Source organism: Puma concolor, chromosome B4 (genome assembly GCF_028749965.1).
Source record: "Puma concolor isolate L17-30 chromosome B4, mPumCon1.1.hap2, whole genome shotgun sequence".
Lineage (NCBI taxonomy): Eukaryota > Metazoa > Chordata > Mammalia > Carnivora > Felidae > Puma > Puma concolor.
The window spans coordinates 141,826,949-141,852,595 of record NC_141673.1 but is presented as its reverse complement, the minus strand read 5'-3'; the positions used below and the strand labels follow the sequence as shown (position 1 = coordinate 141,852,595).

General features: G+C 48.7%; 1 protein-coding gene across 1 annotated transcript in view; it reads right to left on the bottom strand.

Moving 5' to 3' along the window:
- ADARB2 (adenosine deaminase RNA specific B2 (inactive)) overlaps window positions 1–12,392 on the bottom strand; it is a 416,009-nt gene extending 403,617 nt beyond the window's left edge. Inside the window, exon 1 of the mRNA XM_086715061.1 lies at window positions 11,838–12,392. Within this exon, the coding sequence (XP_086571187.1) occupies window positions 11,838–11,937 (100 nt within the window). The 5' untranslated portion in view covers window positions 11,938–12,392. The remainder of the gene's footprint in view (window positions 1–11,837) is intronic.
- Between the last annotated feature and the right edge of the window lie 13,255 nt (window positions 12,393–25,647).

The window sequence follows — 25,647 nt, the reverse complement described above, 5'->3', positions numbered from 1 at the left end:
CACAGCCATGCACAGAGGGATGACCACGTGAGGACAGGGGGAGAGGGTGGCATCTGCACGCTCAGGGGAGAGGCCTTGGAAGGAACCAGCCCTGCCCATGCCCAGATCCCGGACTCCCCGCCTCCAGGATCCGGGACAGTGTGCTGTTCTATCACAGCAGCTCTCACACGCTAACCACTGTGACCTAGACATTCTTTGAATCGTTATTTCATCTAATGAGCACAAAAAGTCCCGTCTACTCTACATTTTATCTTGACAGTTCGCGCATCGGTTACCTAAACATGACACGTTATGAATATATGTACACACACATATAAGTGTGATGGTGTCTTTGCATCTCATGCGAACCTTGAATATTTTCACACAGAGGTGATTTTGATATTAGTGATAAGAACCCTGATATAAGAAATAACACTTTAGAATGGGAACAAATGAGTCAAGGCCATCTTGGGAAACAGGTCAGCTCACCTAAACGTCCAAAGAAGAAAAGTCCAGAGGAATCAAGGGCACAGACGGTCTCCTTAACCATCTGAACTAAGGATCAGACAGTTTCCTGGTGAAGAGGTGTGGATGTTAATGTCAGATTTCTGCTGGTTTCAATCTTATCAATTCCTACTTTTATTGTTTCCCTGATGTTCAACTTCGGAAATATTCCTAAGTATCATTATAGATAAATATCTAGACCTAAAGACCGCAGCCAGCATCGCTCCTGCCCACGTAAGCAGGACGCACTGACGAACTTTATCTTCCAGTCTCCACACGTCTCCTGCCTAATGAATGTATATGAGATGGAGACAGAGACAGAGAGACAGAGAGATAATCCCAAAGCTCTCTTAGGTAAGAGATAAGAAAGACCAGGGAACATGCCATCTACCTGGAAGCAAGGTGACTCTCATCATTCTCAGGACATATTCTGTGTCCACAATATTGAGTGGACATGGCAGTGGGGACACTCCCTATGACTATTCGGATGAGCTCTGCGTCCTACTTTATACGGCCTTCAGGAAAAGACAGGAAAAGAGTGCCAGGCTGCATCACGTTAGATGCCACGTTTACTTAGTTTCCTTGGCTTGGCCCTAGACTTTGTGTTACACACGTGCACACATACACACAATGCTTGCCCCAGCCATGAGGACAGAGCGGAAGTTTTGTGAGCCAAGGAGCAAGTTGGTAGCTGAGTTCTTGGGCAGCGCCTGGACCTTCATAGAAGGAGGGTGTCTCACACCGGTTGCGGGAGTGGGACAGACGTGCAGCCACCAGGCATGTGGTGCCCCGGTGCTCCAGCTGGAGGGATAGGAGAAAGAGTCTGTAGGAGAGTCAAGGCAGAGGCACCACGGTCCAAAGTCCTGCTCCCTAAGAAGCATCTTTGGAATCTGTATGGTCTGAGGGTTTCATCTCACCCCATCCACACAAATGCCCACGAGTGTGCTAATTCTCAGAGCAGCTGGCTTGACAAACAGTAGAGATGTGCCTCCCGAGCTTTTTGGGGGGTTTCTCCAGCATGGACCACAGAGAAGCCAGAGCCCAGTGACGGGTGCTTTCTGACTCTTTTAGGACATTTTCGGAGCTTTTGTTACAGCTTAGTCCCTGCCATTTACCATGGTGGCTGACCCATAAAGGTGTCCCATAAATGCTTGCCGCATGAGTAAATTCAGATTTACATATTAACAACTTAAAAATAAATCAGACAGCATCCTTTATAAATTTGCAGCCTGAATCTAATAATTGGTCCTATGACAACAGTTTACTGAGGGTGCACAATGAGACGGCCACTGTACTAATTTACGGGGACACAAATCTCATCATGGTGCCCATCCCAGAAGTCACCTCACACACACAACAAACTTTTGCCTTTCCCACCAGCAGGTAATTCTACGTCATCATCCCAGAGCTGGCTTCTGAGCATCTCCCCCGTATGCTATGGCCCTTCTTTGTCCCCTACAGCTCACACCATCTGTACACAATCCCCTTAGAAAACGTTCCCATCTACCGTGTTGTCCTGATTATTTCCTTAAGCCATTCTTCCTTCAAAAACAAAGTCAATTTTCTCAGTGGGTTTTAATTGAGTAGCTATTACGTTTGACATTGCGGGAGAAATAAAAATGCTCAAACCTAGAGGGGTTTATATTAGTTTTTACTTAGGGGTTTCACTTGAAATAATAAAAGAAATTGAATAGAAATCCAATTTTGTAAAGAATACAATCATATTTGGATTAAAAAAATTCCCATAGAACCTAATAGTGTGTTGGGGTCATGACAGTTTATTTCTATTCTGTGTTTTGAATTTACATCTGTATGTCTATATCTCCAGATACAATATAAGCCCAGACACAAGGATCATGCCCCCTTGTTTTTCTTGCATATTTTCGGTTCCTAGCTCCTTGCTCAGAGTGAAGAAATCGTACTTACACATCAGATACAGCCCTTGTCTGAATACACGCAAAATGTTTAAGGCAAAATTGCAAACAGACAGAATTGGATGCCCCATACTTTTAAATCAAGTGCCCTTTCTGTTTTTGAAGGTACAGGAGATAAAATGTAGGGAGGTGAACTTTGATCAGGGCACAGGAAGAAAGAGACGACGCTGTTCTCTGTCTCCCTCCCTGTCTCTGTTTCTCTGTATCTCTGTCATTCTGTCTTCAGTGAAACCTCTTTCTGCCATGTGGCTTTTGTGTCTCTCTTATTATGTGATATAAGAGGATAGATTGATTTTCATTAGTGACAAAGACAAAAATATTTCACGTTGTGCGAAATAGGCAGAAAAGGATGTTTTTAAAAAATGATGTTTTGGAACTTTATAATTAATGAATGTTTACTTCAGGACCATAAGGCATGGTCATAAACCAAGGTCATTTTTCAGCTTTCTCAAGGAGTCTGAGCTCTCAGAAGTTTACTCAAGATTCATTTAATCTGTACTCGAGTTTTCAAATGTCCATCTAAAAATGTGTACATATTAGACTTTTGCTGTTTAGAGTTACTCTTTTAATATTGCGATATTTCCTTATTTCAGCAACTGCTTATACGTACGGAGGAGCTTTGAACAACACCGGGGGGGAGGCGCCGAACCCCTGAGTAGTTGAAAATGCACGCATAGTTTTGATTCCCCCCAAATTTAACTACTAAAGGCCTACTGTTGACCAGAAGCCTTATGGATAGCATAAAACACACATTTTGTATGTCACGTGTATTACATACTATATTGGTACAACAAAGGAACCTAAAGAAAAGAAAACATCCTTAAGAAAATCATAAGGAAGAGAAAATTTTACAGGACCGCCCTGTTTTTATGGAAAAACATCTGTGTGTAACTGGACCCGTGCAGTTCAAACCATGCTACTCGGGTGGGCGTTATTTCAAATCCTGACTCTGTTATCTTTCTATATCATTTCTATATTGTCTGCGTATATTACAAATCTACCCAAAACACACAAGTGCAAGCTTTTAATGACTTGAATTCTATTCATTATCTACGTATAAAAGCCCAAATTATAATTTAACTTCGGCACAAATTGGATTAAAGAACTCAGGTGATTACATAAAATTATATGAACTCTCAAATTTGTTAGATCTAAAGTACGTATCTTCCTAAATGCTTCCTGGGTGAAAATTTCCCTGAATTTCAATCAGATCGAAGCCATGCCCGTGGGCAGTTCCTGACCGAGCACAGACGTGGGACCAGCACACATTTACAAGACATTGTGGTGCCTGCCCCGAGCAGTCTTTCCCGGGCTGTCAAAGGAAGGGGTTCCCTATTCTGCTGTCTTGGGGTTTTTTAAAAAGCTACTATGTATCCTGGGATTTTTCCTAGGGGTAGAGCAATAATTTCTATTCCAAGTTTATTTTTTCTTTGGAAAGAAAACTAGCAGCATTGACTCATTTGAATACAGCAAATTTATCCCCGAACAGTAAGGTTTTGAATTAAAAAGTCACTTCCCGTTACAATTCTGTTGGAATCTGAATAGGCATTTGAAGACTTTCGTCTACAGTATCGGTATTTGGAGCTCAGGCACAAATAAAGATATCTTCATGTCTCTAGTTAAATTTGGCCCTCTATGTTTTTATTCACCCAAGGAGTAGTGAAAGGTGCTATTTTTAAATATTCTCTCACTTAACAGCCAAATGTATAAAAGTCTTTTTTTTTTTTTTAAGGGTACACGTCAGACTGTCTGAGTTTGTGCACATTTGGTGTCTCAGCTCTCAGGCCTGAGCACCGTCCAGTAAAAAGAAAGTGTGTGTTTCCTTTAAGGACACGTCGCTTTCACAGCCGTGAGCCTAACACAAGCGGAGCATCTGTTACCGACAGGGTTGAGTGAACCCAGCCAGACTTGGGGTGCAGGGGAGGTCAGAATCTATTTTGCTGACGTTTCTGTCATGTTTATTAAATTGCACTTTTCCAAAAGCAATTAAACTTTTAGGAAATACTGCATTAATTTTAACGAGAGGAAATCTGGGTACTTCCGATGGGCTCGGACGGATAAAATCTGCGGCTTAATCAATTACTGGTGTCCTAGGCGTATGCTCTGAGCTGGCTGATTATGATTCCAGGTCCTGCTTCTAGAAACAGAAGCTCCCCCACTTTTGTTTGCTTTTAAGCAGAGAAGGGACTCAGTTTGGGTTTGCATCTTCAACCAGTGACAGGCCCCCTTTCAGAGAACCGAGTCCCCTCCACCCTGTTGTAAAGCCACATCTAGAGGACACATTTGAGAAATCGGGTAAGGCACTGCAAAACGATAAGGCCGGTCTCCCGTCTCTCAGCCGTGGGAAACAAGGATCAGGGATTTCATCCGAGATAAACGGAGCAGCGGAGATTAATTAAATCTGTAAAATTCTCCAAAGCACATCCTGGTCCAGGTGTTTAAAGGAACGCTTTCTATTATGTGCAAATCACCTGGCGGTGTTGAGCGCTCCCTTGAGTGTGAGATTCACTTCTGTACGATAGACCCTCGAGAAAAGAGTGTTTACTAATGAATTCTGAGCAATATTAGTCTCATTTATTGTCCACATGGTGAGGCAACGGCAACAGAAAGACACCTTGATCTGTTTCGTGAATAAGTTCTCCATGGGCGCCGTCAAGGAAACGCTCAGCGGGCCGGATGCAACCAGACTGCGGCTAAAGTGGGCATTGCCTCCCCTAGAAATACTAACTGTCCTGTTCCCCCTTTTGTCTACACTGCTGGACTTCCCTCCCTAAACCCTCAGAGAGTTTGATCCTCCTAGGAGCGGAGACAGACCCGTGCCTTCCGGCTGGAGGCCAGCTCCAGGGAACCTTCACGCTGGTCCCAGTGTGCCACACGCACGGCCACTCTGGCCGCCCTCCACTAGATGCTCGGCCAAGCCACCTTCAGCCCTGCATTTTAAGTGTGCGTAGCCCCCTCTTAGGGGGTCAGAAGCAACGATCTTAAAATCTAAGAGCCACCTGGGCATCTATATTCGACGTCTCTTCCGTGTTTAACATACATAAAAAAAGCTGCTTTTCTTTGTTTATGTAAATGCTCCACTTACTAAACACTATGTCTTAATCAAGCATAAAATCCCCTCTTTAACATAAATATAAAATTTATGTTACCTGTTTGCTATTTTTTGAGATTTAAAACGTAACATTTGCCACTGGTAATTTTTAAAATTTAAAACAGATAATAGTGAATTTGTGTATACACACGTGCGTGTGTGTGTGTCTTGTAACACAAGGAGGAAATTTACTCACCACTTTCTTACCAGAAACCAGATGCTAATTGTATTCGTTCCTCACCAATAAGATAATAAAATGAACTTATTTTTTTGCTGCCCTTCATATGCAATGCCTGTAACTAGAATAAAAATGAGGGGAGGGAGAAGACCCACACACTCAGATTAACTCTTTTCTTTTCTTTTCTTTTTTCCCCAAAGATTTCTCACTCTTCAGGAAAAAAAAAAAAACAAACAACTTCTGTCTTTGCAAGTGATCAGGCTCACTTCTGGTAAAATTACAGATCTCTTGCGAAGCAGATCTCTCCATCTCTAGGCTGGGGCTCTCTGATGTGGCTCCTGGGAGCTGGTCCACCCGTCAGTTTGCAGGTGGGGCAGGGGCTCTAAGAGCGACGTTGCCCTGACGTTGCTGAGACGGAGTCAGCCAGAAGTCAGATACAGTAGCCCCTGTGCCCCATTCCTTTTAAATAAAATGAACAGGTCAGTACAAGTTTGATCACCAGAGAGGGATGTTTGGGAACCAACGTGGCCACACGTGTGAGGAAGGGCAGGAGTCTGTCTGACGAATCTCTCAAAGTGCTCTCCTTCCTGCTCTCGAAAGCCTCACAGATCTACACGTGGATCCAGAGTCGGACAAACGTTCCTCCTCTTTTTGGAAGTACTGCCCCTTCACCTGGTGGTGGTACATCCTTAAGTGAATTGTAGGATATTAATGGCTAGGAATACACAATTCTCTTTGTGTAATGAAACATTTAATGGCATGTACTTCCGTATTTCAGTGGAGGAAAAACAGTTAATTGAAGAGATAGGAGTTAGTTCACGTGCACTCTATTCACAGATACTTAGCAATGTGAATTCAGACAGGCCCTTACTGGCTTGTTTTTCTGTGTAACACAGAGCCACATGATTAGTGTTAACACTCAACAGCTGCAATATTTGTGAAGGACATCCGTGCTTTTCCTTTTTCACTTGGCATCAACCTTTTTTTTTTTTCTTCCAGTTTAGAAATGGCTATAAGAAGTGCTTCTAAAATCTTGCTTTCACCACGTGGAAATTTGTCCCTTTCGAAATCTTATTTGCTCGTAATTAAGAGCCCACTTTACCAACGGAGCATCGATTTAGAAATGATATATTTATGTGACGAAGGACCGAGTAATGTAATTATTTGTGTTTTACGAATTGTTTAAAATTGTTCGTGTTATGAAAACACCAACATTCATCCCCCAGCATTTTAGGAGAAGAAGCAGGCAGACATAAAAAATGCTCAAATACTTCAACTGCCTTTACGACGTATGCAGGTACAGCTAGGAACAACAAACACGCATATGGCTTTTAAATTGGACCCTGAATGCTTTCGGAGCATAACTTATCTTCCCCTGCCTCAGATCAGAAAAACACAATTTCCTCATTCTGCATTTCCTTACATAATGCTCCTCTGGGACAGTGCTTCTGCGGTAACTGAATCACCACTATTTAGATACGGATACATGAATCTCATATTTTTATTCTAAATTCAAGTTCACTCATCATATCTAATGCCCTCGAAGCAATCTCAAATTACTGCTATTACACGGGTCACTAGAAGCCAGAGGTACTAACACAAATTTTAAAAAGAGAAAGAGGGAAAAAAGTGCTACACAATTAGAGGATGGTGAATGGTTTAATCAACTTAATTTTATCACGAAATGCAGTCTCCTTCCTCCCGAGCCGTCAGACGGCGAGGCAGGCGGGGGCACGGGCACGCGCGGCCGTGGTGCGGAGCTGTGTCCCCACCAGCCAGGCTGAGGCACACTCATGTGTCACCCGGGCATCGCTGGGGACGAAGAGCCTCATTCACACGCGATCTTTGTGTTGTGTTAATTTTTCACGGGATCCCGGTTCACACCAAGCCCGGGCCTATCATCCGCCCGCTGCCCTCATTCTGCTCCGTTTGCCAACTTTTTATTTGCATTTCACGACATTCAGTGGCCGGCCCTTGCTCCCACCCTACCTTCCTGTGATTCATCAGCTCACTGTCACTCAGCAACATCTCGTGTTGCTGTTTCCAAGAATCACCGTCAGTGTTTCTGAGACTGTGTGTAAGGATCGCCCTGTAACAACATCTACATTTCTGGCATTAACTTCTTTTGCTGTCAAATGCCTCAAAAAAAAAAAAAAAAAAGAAAAAAAGAAAAGAAAAAAAGAAAAAAAGAAAGGTCATGTGCTGATGACCGAATCGGCTTTGTTGACTTAACAAATGGTTGTTTATAGAGCCTTGCGATAGCTCTCCAAAGTTCCCTCCCTTTCTCCGTCTGGTGACTGGCTCCCCTGGCTCAGAACCCCGTCCTCCCGTTTACCTCTCGGAACCAGCTGAATTTGCATGGGCTCTCCATCCAACTGCAAATACGTTTTGCATCGAAAGAACAGTTCTTGAAAAATTTCCACAAACTTGAGTCATTTTTACACGCTGTATGTGCTCATTGTCAAATACTAAAAATATTTTCTTTGCAAAATGCATTTCATGCTGATGCGTGCCTTCAGGACTGCTACAGTCGCGAAAGAGAGAATGGCAGAAATCCACGTCAGGATACAGGTCCTGTTTTAATGATTGAAAATCTACCTATGAAAATCCTCGGACACATCACCCGGAATGCAGCCACTGGTTGAGGGCTATCTGATAAAATTCGAAGTGATTTATGCTTACATATTATACTGTTTCCATGAATACTGACTTTTCCTACTCCACCTGGCTCAGTCGGTACCGATTTTAAATAACCTTCAACCTTCGCCTTTATTATTTTGGGCTAAAACACAGACCTTCCATAATATTCACGCATCTAGTCCTTCTCGAGTACGGGGGACATCGCTCGGAGCACCCAGCACAGATCTGCTGGTGTGCGATCGCCTCGAATAATCCCACTGCCAAGTACAGAACAAAGTGTCGACTCTCAGAATCCCCCGCGAGCAGTGAGCTGAGTGGGTGCCGAGTTGATGAATAAACTCCGTAAACTCCGAGTGCTCCCGGTATTTTCTGACAGCAAGCTGACACGTCTCCCCCATGTTACACGGCTTGTGAGCAGCTGTAGCCACACGTGTAAAAATTACACGGCTTCCCTGTCCTTTGCACGGTGCTTTTTTTTCCAGCTGCTTATTTTTCTCCTCCTCAAAACTCAAATTTTGACATTTTTTTCACTTGTACAGAAAATGTAAATTGTTCATAAATAATTTCTAAGACAAAGTCCCGACTAAAAAGTGACACATAGAGAAAATGCAAAAATGCATCATACGGGGTCCTGATGAGAGAATGGAAAGAGACGGCTGGGTGGGTGGGTGGGTCTACTCTGAACCTCTGAACCTCTCCTTTAAGGTTCATCTGGGGGAGACCTGCAGGTCCCGGCTTGTTAATACCTGGGACCAAGTTGTTGTTGTCGTTTTCATTTTTTAGTTTTTTGGATTCTTAAAGATCTATACTGCCTACGGTGCCTGAAAACACTGAGTACGGGAAAACGTTTGATTTCTGAGGCTCTGGATCACATTTCGTGGTAATGAGAGCATGGTATGAATCTCACACTTAAACTGTAGCTATAGTTTTTATTTCAAAGCCCACGGATTATTTTGACAATGATAAGTGACGTAAAAAAAAAATGTATCAGAGCACTTCTGGAGTTTACACACAGAACACTGATAGCTTTTCACAGCCCGGGGAGCCGAAAGTTAAGATGTGTCTTCAAAAATCACCCCTGTTCATTAGAATAGGTGGAAAAAGACATACCATTGGCAAGTAAGCCTCACGTTTATTCCGATTTAGCTCCTCCCGTACGAGACGGGCTCTCTCTTTGTGTTCCCAGTTGGTGGCTCTAGTTAGTACACAGTAGAGCCCTAGACACATTCCTTAACAACCATCGATACGCACGTGGGTTTAAAATTGTGACAAACACAGAGTTTTAAGTGGGTGAGCTCAAAAGCCGAGGCCACTGCACTCAAAGGCTGTCGCCGGGAGTCATGACTGTCAGAACGCAATTTAAATTCCCCGTTTTTCTTGGTAGAAGAGAAAAACGAGGATCTACAGAATTACACAGAAACTGACCTATTCCCAGCACATGCAAATGATGAATTAACGTGTCCCGTAATTGCTATGTTTTCTTTTGCTTTTCCCACTTACGGTCATCTTGTTAACTCTCCCCTACGATGTGAATATTTACAGTTTGAGCTGACTGCCCTACCAAGGCCGCTGTCCGCAGACGCCACAGGAGATTTCACCCCCACACATAAACCTACGAGCACTAGGAGTTAGCACACGCATACACATCAGCCTTTCCCACCTCGGTTTTGGGGCACGAAAATTAAGAGACCTGGTTTCTTCGAAAAAGCCAAGGCATGGGAATATTTCACACAGAAATTCCACTTTGAACTGTTCTAGTTAAGTTTACAGCAAATGAAGTCTTCCTTCCGGTTTCTTGTTGTTCTTCTCTAAATTGGATGCTTTCTAAGCCAGCATGGCTGACATTTAAAGGTAAGAAAAATGAATTTGGAGAAAGGCTCCCACGTCCATCAGCTTGTATCTTATTTCTGTAGAATGCCGTTTTATTGTGAAATATTACCCCCTACTCTTCAATTTTAATATGTAAGTAGACTAAACAGCAATGCTGGGAAACACGAACACTTACAATTTACAAGATAATGTTTCCTTGTTCCCTCTTTTAAAAGTTGTAGTCATCATTAAATTCTGTGATCCCCCCCCCCACCCCTTTTCGCTGCCACTTTCTGTCGGCATCACTCCGGAAGGCGCCCGCAGGTCTGTTCCCAAACGGCATCTCCAGGTAACCAAGTGGGCAGCGGGCATCGCCGAGGCAGCCCTGAGAGTTGAGCCGGAACCACAGAATCCACCCCCAGCCGAGTTCCAGAGCCCAGGGCTCTGGAACCTCCCCGGGAAGGGACCGCTCCCCGTGGTCCCGACTCGCAACCATCATCGGTGACTGTGTGATGGTGGCATTTCTGTCTCCACGCTTTGCCTGGCTAATTTCTGATTTCACGGAAGAAGCCGGGAAGGGCTCCGGGGGTATTTGAGGGCAGGTAGGGGGAGATGTGGCAGAAACTTCTGCCAGGCCACCGCAGAGGCGACGACCCTCTGGGGACAGAGAGCAGCCTCCAGCACGCATCCTGCGGTAGGAGGTAGAGAATCCGATGCATCTTAGTGGCATCTGCCCCGTGGTTCTGAATAGCTCTGTGTTCACTCTTTCCCCCCACCCTTAAATCAACACATTTCAAACCGTCAGAAGAGCCGAACTTTCTCCCGCAGACTCATGGTGAGGGGCTGCTGGTAACGAGTTCCTCCCCGGGAGAGAAAGGGCAGGCTCAGGAAGCAGCCCCCCTCGCTCCCGGGACCGCGCGCACCCCCACGGTGGCATTTGGGGCACGGGCCCCAGCCCCCGGCGGAGCCCCGGAATGCACTAACTTCAGGGCGGCGGTCCCCACAATGCAGACGCCACCCCCAGGGAGTCGGGAACAACCTGTCACCCGCTGCTCGCGGCTCGTCCTCCCTCCCTGGTTTGCAGGGTTTCTGTCACTAACGAGCTGCCGTGCCTCCTTCTCTTTCCAGGTTTCAATCTCTGCTCCCCCCCAGCCACCCCAGGACCTGCCCGTGCTGCCTGCGGGTCCCAGTGTTTACGGAGCCACGAGCACCGAGCAGACCGAGGGGGCACGTCGGCCAGTTTGGAAGCGTGGTCGCCAGCATCCTGCCCACTCCTGCCTCCCAGACGATTTGGACGGAGAAGCTGGCATGAGGTCCGCTCCCTTTTCTGGGGCTGCTGGCTCACACGAGTGTTTCCTTTGGCACGGGTGCTGCTGTGGCCTCGGAGAGGGTCAGAGGCTGTGTGAGGCGGGGAGGGGACTGTCCTCCGGTCCCCGCACCCACTCCCCCTGCTAACCCTGCTCCCAGCCGGGCTGTGCGGAGCCCGGGCTCTCTGCCCCCCCCCCCCCCCCACCCCGTTCCTGTCCCCTCGGAGCCGGCAAGAGCCCCCGGGGCCTCCACAAAGGGACGCGAACTCCGGCGCTCTGCTTGGAGCAGACCCCCCCCCACAGCCCCCCGAAAGTGGAGCCGCGGGAGCAGGCGGACCCCACACCCGGGGTGGGGGAGCGGTCAGCGGAGACAGCGCAGAAAGCAGGGTCCTTACCTTTCCTCTTGGACCGCCGTCGTCTCCTCTGGGACTTGCATTTGAGTTGGCCGCTCAGCCCTCCTCCGGCCCCTCTGCTGGTGCCCAGGACCGAGGCCATGGCCCGAGACGCAGCCGCCAGAGCCGGGAGGGACCCGGTCCCCAGCAGCTCACCTTTGCTGCTGGCCCAGCGCTGCCGGATGCCTGCGGGCCGGGAGCGGGCTCACTTTTCAGCACGAGCCTCGGGCTCCCGCTCCTGCTCCCCAGCTGTTCTCGGCCAGCTCGCGGCGGGGGGGACCCCGGCCAGCAGCAGCTCCTCCACAGGACTCGGCGGGGAGGTGCGCCCCCTCCCCGCTGCCCTCCTCCTCCAGGCGGCCGCTCCGGACCGGGCTCCCAGCGAACGCAGGGCTCCTACTTTGGCTCGTCTGCTAGTTGTTTGGCACCAGCCACTTTGAAGCCAATCACGCAGGGAGCTTGTCTATTTGCTGCTGCAAAGTCTAATTAGGTCCAATCACAACTGTCTTCTGGCTCTGACATCAGCACCACCAGCCCTTTGCATCCCTGTCAGCCTGCAAACTCAGCTCCCGTTTGGACGGATGGAGCTGCCCAGGACGCGGTGGAGAGGGAAGGAGGCTGCACGGGAGGGAGGGGACGGGGAGGGGACAGCTCGCCGAGCCGGCTCGTCTGGGAGCAGCCCGAGGGGACAGCTTATGGGAGCTGCTGCCCCGGGCTCCGACCACAGGACCTCGCGTGGGCTCTGCACGCTCCGAAAATGCCGTGACCGTGTGTCTCTCCAGGCGAACAGCTTTTAACTAGTTAATTCACTGTGTCAAGGGGGAGATCTCTCGCCAGGAAATACGGACCCCTCACCTGCTCAGGAAGGGACTAAGATTTGCAAGTCCCCGGAAGACAGCCTCTTAGGGGTATTCATTTTACAGAGAATGCGTGTTTGTCTGTTTGTTTGTTTCCTTGTTTTGTTTCTTTTTCCCCCCTTCCCTACGTCTCCGCTGTTCCCTTTGCTAAAGAAATATTGCATAAAGACAGAGGTGTTCGGATCCGAGTCTGATTTTTAAGGAGAGGGATTTTAATGGGTTGCTTTATTTAGGTAACAATGAAATGAAATGTAGGAGAGCTTCCATCTGATAGTTTTATTGCCAAATATAACATTCGGATGAAAGAAAGTCGTGTTTACCAGGAGGCGGACTGCAAATTGAAAGAGTTTTCAACAATTTTTTTTTTCCAGGGCTATCCTATTGTTTCAAGACTGTACTTAGGACACGGAGAATCTGATGTAAAATATAAGAAACATAACCAAGGCGTCATTATTGCCTTTTGCACTCAAGTCTCATAAGCCATTAATTAAAATAGTAATGGTTTGGGGAAAAATCCACCTGCAAAGTCATTAAGCGAGCATTATGCTTCAGATGTTGATAAGATTTTGGCATGTGAGTATTTCTATAATATTTACTATTTTATACGCACTGTTTCCATGCTCCTTATGGGCCTGGAAATTTCTAGATAATTTTCTTTGATAAGGAAAAATCACCCCTCCAGGGAGCATGGGGAACAGTGAGGTTGTCCAGATGCGTCATGAGTTGATCTGGTGGGTCAATAACCCATGTGTCATTGGTGAGAGGGAGGGGCACGTCTGATTCCAAATCCTAGCTCCCCTGCTCTGATTTTGGGGAAGTACGCTGTGCCTCGGTTTCCCCATCTGTGAAACGGGCATCACAGCAGCATCAGCCTCCTAGCTCCGTCCACACGTGAGGACTGGCGCAAACAGTGACTGGTACGTGCTAGTTACTCTGCGATTGTTCAGTAAACCAATCCAGTAAATACTTTGGGAAGAGTGAGCATACGTTACAGGTGGGCCCCGGAGAGAAGGAGCCCTAGTAGCCATCTGGCTCCTTTCCGACTGACGAGAGCGGTGGGAACAGGCCCCTCTGCTGAGCCACACCGAACAGTCACATTCCCCCAACAGCACAGCTACATGAAGCTGCCAGTCCTTTGTCCCAAATGCCGGAGAAGTCCACGACTTGCTCACCTGCTCTCTGCAGCACAAGAGATATTTGAGAGCACCGGCCGCATATGGAGATGTGGCCGCGGAACCCTCACACTCCCCAGCCACCCACGACCCGCCTGCGCTAACCCAAAGGAGCCCCACGTAGGTCGTGGCAGAAAACCGGTCCCTAGTTGGGAAACCGAGGCCCTGCAGACAAATGTCACTGTCAGGGCTGTCTGCCTCTCGTGGTGGCCTTTCTCACATCCCCGTGTCACATGAGACCGAGATGCTGCCCGTGGACGCATACACAGTGACTCTCTTTTGCAGAGCTGGGGTAGGAAAAGCAGAGGACACGGCCACTGTCCCTACGTGGTACCCATATTCAGTGTGGTTGGAAGGCCAAATCAAAACCTGGACTTGAACACGTAGATTCCGATCTGATAAAAATCTCGGCCAACCGTTCCCTTTCTGGAAGTTTCTCCAGTTCACTTATTGATTTGTATTGTGGTATAGTTTCTGCCCATGTGGCTTTAGCGTAGGTATATGCTGTTTTCTGTATTATCTTGCATGAGATCATGTTTAATCGGTGAGGCCAGAGCCGTGTAGAGCTCTGAGAAGTTTGCCTCTTGTCGGAGGAAAGGCTTTTGAACAGGCTCACGATTACAAACATTTTAACTCAAGGATGGCGTAAAGTGAGCGATGTTCATGATCCGCCATTCTTCTGATGAGCCTCCTGGCCTTTGTGTGTTCCCCAGAGCGCTCGGGCACAGCCGGACAGCCTCCACTGATGACACAGGTTGGAAAAGGAGCAGAAGCCAATGTCACCCGACTGCCCGGTGTCACCTGACATCGGGAGACGGCGCTGATGTGTGTCTTGAGCCATTTTGAGCCAGCGCCTGCCCTTCCCATGGGAACAAGGACTGGGAGCGAGCCTCCCAGGAGACGCCTGGCTGCCCAGAGCCACCTGTCAGCTGGGGGCTCTACAGAGCCCGAACCGGGGCAGGGGAAGGAGCTGGCCCTCACTCCCAGAAACCCCTTTGTGCCGGGAAGGTGTCGGGTGGGGTCCCCTTCTGTCCCGTCCTCACTCGCTCGAACTGTGGGCTACCTCCCCGCTGACCTCTCCACAGACCCTATGGCCCATGAGGGACGCCACGTCCCCACAGGCCACTGTGGAGGGCACTGAGCCAGGTGCACAATTGTGTCCGCAGGATTCGTGACCAAGGTGGCCAAGTGCTCGAGGTACAGGACATAGTGGATGTTTTATACTGCGTCTCGTCTGCTGTCCACAAAGACCCCGTGAGAGCAGAACTGAAACCGAATTCCTTTTACACACGAGGAAGCCGAGGCTCAGAGAAACCTGCCCACAGTCACTGAGGTCAGCCCGAGGGCCACACTCGGATCCTGCCAGCTGACCAGCCTGTGACGTCCGCCACTTTCCTCTACTAGTTTTAGATCTAGCGTCGGACACTAGCGAGTTTTGTGAACTCCACAAGCCTTCTCTGAGATACGGGAGGCTATTAAATAGTGACTCTGACCTTCAGTGTTTAGGTGTGTGTGTATATGATTTATAAACACAGAGAGTTACACAGAACATATAAAGAACCCTTATCTCCACCCATACCTACATCTATCTTCACTTCTGTGCCTGGATATCTCTATCGAGATGGGTTCTACATATCGACAGGTATCTATGAATATCGAGATACAGACACGCACAAGTATATGAGTAAGGAGCTGTGACGTACACCAGTTCCAGATGCAGCCGCAGGGCTCTGAACAGGTGTCTGTCGCTCCCGAGCACCCCATGCTCAGTGTCTGTCACTCCCAAGCACCCCATGTTCAGTGTCTCTCACTACACAGCACCTCATGTTTAGCTTTCCTTCTCAGAACAAACCTACGATGTGGGCGGGAGAGACCTCATTGTCCTTACCTCGCCACTGAGGTTGAGGAGGCTCTGAGTATTGGTGTGTCTGGACCAGTGTTGCATCGGTAGATGGTGGATCCAAGACTCAGAATGTTCCAAGGTATTCCACAAAGAGCATGTATCAGAGATCTCGTCCCACAGGCTCACATGGCTGACCTGACCTGTTTCTGTCAAAGAGGAACCTGAGGTCTGGCCAGGATGCGCAGTCACAGGAGTCCTCCTTGACCAACTTACCACAATGTCACTTCTTAATTCATCACAGTGTCTGTATTTCTTTTTTTTTTTTTTAATTTTTTTTTTTAACGTTTATTTTTGAGACAGAGAGAGACAGAGCATGAACGGGGGAGGGGAAGAGAGAGAGGGAGACACAGAATCGGAAGCAGGCTCCAGGCTCTGAGCCATCAGCCCAGAGCCTGACACGGGGCTCGAACTCATGGACCGTGAGATCGTGACCCGGGCTGAAGTCGGATGCTTAACCGACTGAGCCACCCAGGCGCCCCACGGTGTCTGTATTTCTAGTCCGTTAAAAGTATAGTTAACGTGGCTTCGTACAAGTTTCCCCAAACAACTGAGAACACCCACAGAAACTAACATGACTTATTTGGAGTCATGTCCCCCTCCCCGATGAGACAATTTGCGCTCGGTGGAAAATAGCAGAACAAAGGGTCCCCTGGAGATATTCATGTCTGCTGACTCACAACAGTATCACAGGAGGCATGAGATTATTACTTTTCACAAACAGGGAAATCACACAAGAGGGCTTTTTTAGTCTTTCATCTTGGCCCATTGTTCTTAAATGTAAATAACTCACATCAAAGAACTTGGACATGAGACCTGAAAGTATCGGAAAATAATATATCAAGACAACAGCTGCAGTGACACAGGCATCCTTATTCACAATCCCTCCCAGGGCACGAGAGACTGCGGGGAGGCCCCGGGTGCAGGAGACAGTCCTGGATGTGAAGACGCTCTTTGTACAATGAATTACTAGGCTCATTTTCCCTTTGTTCGTTTTCTTTGTCCCAGGCGTGCCTGCGGTTCGAGGGAAACCAGATCCATTCTTCCCAGTTCCCCGAATGAACGTGGTGTAGAGCAGGTTTGCGAAGCGTGCCTTCCAGATTTCCGTGGGGTGCTACTTGTGGGCACGTGTGTGCACACACATACGTTTTCGAGTTCTTAGGTCCAATTTGTCGTGCAGGGTTTTCTACATGGGCTGACATGGCAGATTTTTAACTCGAACAAACAACTTTAGACTAAAACTCACTTGAGTTCTGTATTCATGTTTAAGGGAATGCTACTTGGAAATACAGGTGAAGAGAAAAAACCATTCGAAACTTGTCACCACAAGATCTGGTTTCGGGTTCTGCTTGCGTGTTGTACTATGCCCAGTTCGGGACGTCACATGACCCCCCTGAGCTGCTGTAAACTGAGCAGAGAGAATAGCACAGAGTTGCTGGGAGCAGCAAAGAGAACAAGTGAGCTGAACGCTGTGTGAATGGACCCCGGGACGCTGACGTCACTGAAGATGCTTACCGTGGCCTTTCGACACACAGGGCGCTGGTTTTAATCAGGGACTCTCCTGCAACCAGCAAAGCACATAGAACTGAAGGTGGTCCTTGGGATAAACAGAGCCCACGAGAAGGTGCCTGCCATTGCGTGGACCCTGCGGGCGTCGGGGCCCCATCGATCGTGCAACACAGGTGGCTGAGTCACCTATCTCTCCCGCAGGCTGATTGTAACCCCGATGGCATTTCCCCACACATACAGGTCGACCTCCAGATGGGCCTAATCTCCAAAAGCACTTGTTTCTGCTTGCTCCCACTTTTCGGTTGAAGTATGGAGTGTTGCTACCAACTGTTTGTGTAGGAAGTGAGACACCATGACCCGAAACACTCTTCAGTGCTCTAGACAGACCCGCCTCCTTCCACTTACATTCAACATGCCCTGGGTTGCCAGTTTCTGAAATGTGAAGCCTTAATATTTTATTGAATCACAAAGAATGACCGTCATTTAAAAACCTTACTAACGAACACCCCATCCTAGATTTTCCCTTGTGTCTTAAACCAACACAGTTCAGAGTTCATATATGTGTGTGTGTGTGTGTGTGTGTGTGTGTGTGTGTGTGTGTGTATTTTATGTTCCAAATCTTCTTCTGGAACCAGCCATTTTCAAAATGAACAATGTTGCATCCCCAGAGTGCCCTGTGACAGCATGAAGAAAGAAAGAAAAGGAAACACAGATGGAATTAATGGTTTGGGGTGTTAATCAATGTAATAAATTGAAAGGCAGGACGCGAGCTTGTCGGGAATACATTTCAGTTGTCTGAACTGGGGGTGGGCTGATAGAATGGATTTATGTTAATTCTCTACCCGGATGTTTAAAGTCTAAACACTTCATTTCCTCCCACGGTTTCCCAGATTCTCCCATTATGTGACAGGCAGGCTGTGCATATGTTATGAAACCGGCACTGGTTAGTGACCAGGACTTTCCCCTACACCTGCCGGCAAGGATCATGGAAGGACAGTGGCTTGTCCCACTGTTCATGTCAGGCTCCGGGCTGACAGCACAGAGCCTGCTTGGGATTCTCTCTCTCCCTCTCTCTCTCCACCCCTCCCCTACTCATGCTCTCTCTCTCTCAATAAATAAATAAACTTAAAAAAAGAGAGAAGCTAGAGATAGGAAAATATTAGAAGGAATACGGATGTGGGTTTCTTAGTGGGTTTGAAACTCGAATGGAAACCCCACGCGTCTGCCCTGACCTAGCCTGGCCTGTGTCTGGGGGCCTCTTGTGTCCGTGAACAGGGACCCTCCTCACAGAGGCCTCCTCCTGCCTTGTCCTGGGCCCACTTGTGAGTGACATGGGCAGTCACAGCACAGAGCCCCGGAGGCAACGGGGGCTCCCTGTAGGCAGACAGCACTCACCGCAACCCTGTCCCTGAAATCATGTGGTCCTCAGGAAAGCATCCAGGTGCTAGCAAGAACATCATTGGTCATAAGAGGTTTGTGCAAACAGCATGTGACTGCATTGCCCTCCGTGGATGGCAGCTTGGCTGTCGTCCATCAATGCAAGATGCAGACTTGCAGGCCATGTGTCTGAATTCCCAGAGATGCACTCTTGTTCCCGTGAGAACTGGAACCCTTGGCCCGTGCAGAGCGGTCCTCACTCTCAGGATCTCAGGACCATAAGGAAAGTGACGCATCCCCCACCCGTGTCTTCAAAAGGAAGCATGCTCCCTGCCCCCCACTGGCACCACGATCCCAGGCGAGAGGTGGGAGCAAAGAGAAAGCGGGTAGGTGTCCCATGCGGAGGGCAGTGAGCACCCTCTCTCCTCAGCCCCGTGTGTGCAGGGCTCTCCCCTTGTTCCAAAGGGGAAGAAGGGGAAGAAAGCACGCTGACCAGCATCTCGCCCCCGTGAGGCCATCCTTCTGAGCCTCTCTCTGAAAGACCTTGGCCATCACCACAGGCCTTCGGCCTCACGGTCGCCTCAGACATTTTCTGAGCATGACTCTGGCCTTCTGGGGCTCATTCCGTGCTCCCTCCTTCATGTTTTTGTACATAGAGATCAATCCATGACTTCCACATCCCGCCTTTCGGGAAGTTCCCAGAGGGCCGCTCGGCTCCCGGAGCATGAGACCCGGTGCCCTGGGCTCCCTCCTGGGCCCCTGGAAACACTTCTTCTTTAGAGCGTCACAGCAAAGATCACAGGATGCAGACTTATAAAAGTCACCAGAACAATTCGCAGCTGTGTGCAAACACAAGAAAGTGTTGTCTCACAAAACATGTCCCAGGCCCACAGACGACGCTGGGCCTGGATGAGTCAGGACCGGGGAGCGCCCACAGTGGACACGACTCCCCATCTTGCCCCGGACATGGCCTGGCCCTTGGCTGCACTTCTGTCACTGGAAGGAAGCAGAACACATCTCCAGCACCTGTCGTCAGCATCTGCAAGGCACGTAGCCCACGCCCGGCAGGTGCTACATGACCGGCACGTGTTGGTTGAATAGCGGTCAAAGCTCCAGTGGCCTCAAGGCACTACCCTGCCTGCGGCGTTGGAGATTGGCTTTTCACATCAGCTTTGTGCCCTTGGGACCAGGTTAGTGGCATTCTCCTGTGGCTGGGGTCTGTCCTTTCACTGCAAACTACAGGTGTTAAGTGTGAACCCGTGCACAGTGGGTGTGGGAAAACACTGTCACTTCATTAGTTCCTAAATTTGCGCCTCCCTGATAGGATCCTTCTTCGTACCGTGAAGTGTCAAGATATTTTGGAAAAGTAGCAGGACAGGCGCTTGCAGTCTTAGGAAAGGATGCAGAAAGGAGGCCTTAATTCAGGAACATTCCAAGAGAAACAAATGAGGAAGAGGGACACTCACAGCACAACAGAAATGCACAAGGGCCCTTAATCATCCTGAGGCCTGTTGACTGGGAGAAAGACCACCGGGACAACAGGGGCAGGTTTTCTGAGCCGCGAAGACCTGTGATCAAATCCCGTTTGACTTGTTGAGTGGCTGTGTGACACTGGGCATGTGCCATGCCGTCCGTGGGCCTCTGTCTCCTCATCTGCAGAACGGGGACACGGACATCAATCTCCTGACGTCGGGATCCTTGGGTGCAGCGGTTTACGTAAGGCGTGTGCACAAGGCCGCACTCACTGTGAGGACCCGTGTGACCTTTGCGTGCTCTCGCTTGCCAGACAAAATCCAGGGAGGTTTTCGATGGCGCTCACTTCCCCGTGGGTGGTTTTGGCCAAGTGTTGTCACGGCAAACAGGAAGTTCAGCCCTGCATCCTTCACGACTCTGGTGGCATGTTGGCATCTGTGAACCCTGGGAGGCGCCTGGCTGTGCCCTGACTCTGACCGCAGGCGTACCTCCAGTCACACTGGTTTCCACTGGACACTCAGGGACGGCCTCGTCCTCACCCGCCAGCCGCCAACCCACCGGAGGGAGCTGGGGTTTTCTCGGGACCGTCAGAGACGATCCACATAAATTGCAGCTTGAGTGCGATCAATAGATGTGACAAGCGGCTAATGCCGGCGACTGGGGACATGACGCGGGTGTGACTGCGTGAGGCCGGCCGAGACAATGCAGGGAAATCACGGGGCAGGGCTGTATTGAACGAGCGCAGTGCGAAATGAGCTACCACGCTCGGGTCAGGCGTCCCCGCTGTGCCGGCGTCCCTGCTCCTGTCCCCGGTAATTGCTAGTGGCAGCAGAACGCCGAGGCATGGGGACAGGTGCGCGGCCTCACTCGTGCTGCGTTTCCGGGCCGTGCGTGCCGCTGATGTGTCCTGTCGGCGACCGCCCCCCGGGGGACGAGACATGCGGACAATCCCAGGCCCCCTTGTCTGGAGTCAAGAGGCCTGTCATTAGAGCAATACTGAGTTCGGGGGGCTCTCCTGGACGAGACTGGGACGCGGAATCACTTCGGATGTTGTGAAAATGTTTTCCGTTTCCCTGGTGTTCAAGCAACACTCTGTGACAAATGAAGGGGAATATGCTAATATGGTATTTCTTCTAAAAAGGGAAAATTTGAGATGCCATTTGAAAAGCTTAATCTTATATCTACAGTCTGCATGTACAACGGCATTTCACTAAGTTTAATATTGAACTTGAATAATTTTGATAGGTGGGTTTTCCTGACTTCTATCATTGTGAATACATTTCTATTGTCCTAAAACTATGTTTATTAAAAAAAAAAATCGTAACAGAATATTACTAGGCATTGCCATTGTTGGACCTTTACAAGGAACTTGCAACTTTATGACTGAAATGACTACTTATTTCTCTAAAAATTGCTGTATTAATAATTAAATATATTGCTTTTTAGAGTCATTAAATCCTCAATTTAATATAATAGTTAAACAAACTCATCTGATAATTGTGTCACTATATTAAAAGGAATTAAAACACCAGAACAGACGGGTGAGGTCTGGCCCTGGAGCCGATCACATCCTCGTGATGGTGAACTGGAATCGGAGGTAAACAGACACCAAATGGAAGCTTCCCCCTTTGGAAAGTGGGTCTCCTGATCTCCATGAGAGACACCAGTGGGCCCCCCACCTATCGCCTGGGGCCATCGCGGTCACGGGGACGTCCCCCTTCACTCTCACGCTTCTGCTTTTTCAACTGCTTCACTCCCCACTGCTCCTGCCTTGTTTTCTGCCACTGTCTTCACTCTTCAAATAACAATTGTTTTTAACAGTCTTGCATATTCTCGCATATTTCTCCAAATGTTGATCTGCCCACATAATTAAGAAAAATACTTCAGTGAGGCGCATACTGTAATGTTCATTAATGAGCATTAAGTTTTTCAGGGTTTATAGGCCAAAGGAGTGTTCATTGGAACATAGCAAACCCTTGATGGAAACCATTTTCTTTGGTGAACAATGCATTTAGTTTTTATATTATAACGAAAGACGTTTTGTAAAGATCTGCAAAGCACGGTCCTTGTTTGTTACGGCTACTGCAATGTTGTGTGCATCACGTGGCATTTATCTGGGGGACACCAGTGCCCTGTGCACCTGTTGTCTGTCTAGCAAACTTTCCCAGTTCTGAGGGGCTGAGGGAAAAAATGCAGCCCTCCGCAGTATGTTAGTCCCAGTTTTTGAGAGAACGTGGGCCTCAGAAGGTACTTCCTCGTTCATCCAGATAAGCACATCCGGGTAAAGCCCAAAGGAATGAAAGCCAGGGTGTTGAGGAGAAGGCTGAACAGGCTCATAAGCTCAGCATTCAAACCATCCTCTCTCGGGGGCGCCTGGGTGGCTCAGTCGGTTGAACGTCCAACTTCGGCTCAGGTCATGATCTCACGGTTTGTGAGTTCGAGCCCCACATCGGGCTCTGTGCTGATGGCTCAGAGCCTGGAACCTGCTTTGGATTCTGTGTCTCCCTCTCTCTCTGCCCCTCCCCCACCTCACACTCTGTCTCTCCCTCTCTCAAAAATAAATAAATGTTAAAAAAAAAATCTTCTCTTGGACACAATTCTAAAAGGAAGTCAGATTTATAATTTGAAGGAAAATTTGCATTTCCTTCTCTTCTCCTCTTCTCCAATTTGCTCTTCCTCATCGCACCAGATCATGGGTTTTATGAAAATGTGGAACCAAACGAAACCTTAAGTGATCAGCTAAAGTGAGGCATTTTCAAAGCTTTTTCTAGCACAGAGCACCCCTGTTCCTGTCCAGGAGTGTGCAGGATGCGTGTGAGTGGGTCCACTCCAGAAGGAGACCGTACCGGTCACAGAGCTGGGTCCTGCCGCCTGGTGCTGCCCTTGCTGTGAGGAGGCTTTTGGGCACGGCCTAGCTCCGCGTGCCCCAGGAGCGCAGTCTGGAAATGACCCACCTTCTCAGTCGCTGCCTTCATTCTACAGATGGGGAAACGGAGGCCCTACATCATGTATATGAACGACAGGACGTCCGTCATCATGTGACCCTAACCAGGGCATCCCAGAAGCTATACCTAACAATCTTGCTTCTGAAATTTTTAATGTATTTTTTCTACCAAAGTGACCTTTGAAATTTGTTTTACGAGGTTTCACCTCACGTGCTTGCGAGCGGCCAGCAGATAATGTGTTTGTTCTTCCCACGGCATTTCAGCTCCCTCTGCCCGTGTGAGAGAGGACGGTACCAGGTGATCGTTATTTTAAAACCCTTTCATTTTCAGAGGTGACAATTACATTTGGGTTCCCGACCATCAAAGCATGAAAACACTGGTTTTGTGTCTGAATGGTAAGACTTGCAGTCTCCAGTGGGCATGGCAGGAAGGTCACTGTTGAGCACACAACCAGTAAGAAATCGTGGCCCCAGAATGGGGGACAATAGCCGGGGCAGGAACCAGGAGGCTCGATGGGGACAATTCTGACCTCCACTCACAGGTGGGAGTTCCCACCCCCGAGGGTTTCTCCTCCTGGAGCCCTACGGGGTCCTCACCGTGAATATCAGAGAAACTCTTTCGGGCTCCCAGCGGGAGGGGACACAGACCGTCCCGAGACAGGACAGGACACCCTGTTCCTCACAAGGCCTGCCTTGGGGGGACAAGCTTACCTGAGCCCAACCTTCTTGAGTTTTATCAGAGCCTGACTGACCTGAAGGAAGGATGGAGGGACTCTAGCCCAATGCCACCACGCCGTCCCGTGGGAGAAACTGACCAAGGAGCACGTGGGGGCCACACCTAGGGTCTCAGGCACACCAAGAGTGAGACCTAATAGGAATCCTGGCCTTGCACAGAGCGACTTCCGGCCCTGCTACACGTCAGTAGGACCCCCGGCTAACAACAGGGGACTCAGCTCAGACCTTGTCTCTGAGGAGCCTTGAGGGAAATCTAAGATGACAGAAGAGACAAAACCAGGACACCAGGGGAAATTTCGGCCCCGTACATGCAGCCACAGCAAGAGTAAAACTGTCCCACCTTCCAGCTGGGAAAATACGAGGCCCCACAATAAACAGCCTGTTCATCCCAGTGACCTCCACCCAGTGCTTCATGTCCTGCTTTTCATAGCAAGCAGTACATGGAACAGAAGAGGACGAAACGATGGGGTTTGAAGGCACAGAGCAAGCGTCAGAAGCACACTCAGATTTGGCCGAGATGACGGGATTGCCAGGCCGGGAATGTAACACAGCGATGGTTAATACGCTGGGGGCTCTGATGGGAAGAAGCAGACACCGTATAAGTACAGTGAGTAACGTGAGTGGAGAGACGGAGATTCTAAGAAAGAATCGAAAGGAAAGACAGAAACCAGAAACACTGTAGTGGAAACGAAGGATGCCTTTGACGGGCTCATGAGTAGCCCAGACTTGGCCGAGGAAACAATCGGGGGGGTTGAAGAGATGTTAAGAGACACTTCCAAAACTCAAATACGGACAGAGGAAAAAAAAGGAACAAGAAAAAAAAAGACAACGGAATGTCCAAAAACTGGTACGATTAGAAAAGGCGTAATAAGAACACCAGAAGGACAAGAAAGAGAAGAAACTGCCAGATGGAAATGAGGGACAACAAACCACAGATCCAGGAAGTTCACAGAGCACCAAGAAGGATAAATAGAAAAACATCTACACCTGGGCTTGTATTGAAACTTCAGAAAATCAAAGACAAGGTTTTAAAAGGAGTGGAGAAATAACCCCCTCCCCACCTATGGAGGCACAGGTCATGAACTGCATGGGCCTTCTCTTTGGAAACTGAGAGAGCAAGAGAGAGAGGTGAAATATCTGAAGTGTAGAAAGAAAAGACCCCACCAAACCTAGAATTCTGTACCCAGCAAAATCATCCTTCAAAAGTGATGGTGGAGACAAGCCACGGCATGGGGGGCAAGTTTGCAAACCACGTATCTGCTAAAGGACTCGTGTCCAAGATGTACAAAGACCTCTCAACAGGCCACAGTAAGAAAACGACCTGATTACCCGAAAAGACACGTCTCCAAAGATGACATACTGAAGGCAGATGAAAAGAAGCTCCAAATCATATTTGATCAAGGAAACGCAAATTCAGACAAGGAGACACCACTGCTTGCCTGTTAGAAGGGCCCAAACCCAGGCCCCAGACACCAGCACATGCTGACGAGGACCTTGAGCCACAGCGCCTCTCAGGCACGGCAGGCGGGCACACAGACGGGGGCAGCCACTAGGGAGGACGGTCTGGTGGGTTCCTACAGGACTAAACGTACCCTCGCCACACGACCCGGCCACCGTGCCCCTTGACGTTTACTCAAATGAGTTGAAAGCTGTGTTGGTACAAAACCCTGCCCACAGATGTGTATAGCGGTTTTATTCACAATCGCCAAAACTTGGAGGCATCGAAGATGTCCTTCAGTAGGTGCTGGATAAACAAACTTGGTCCATCCAGGCGGTGGAACAGTATGCTCTGTGTGATAACACAACACGGACACCTGTCCTCATAATAAACTTCTTCCTCTTGAATAAA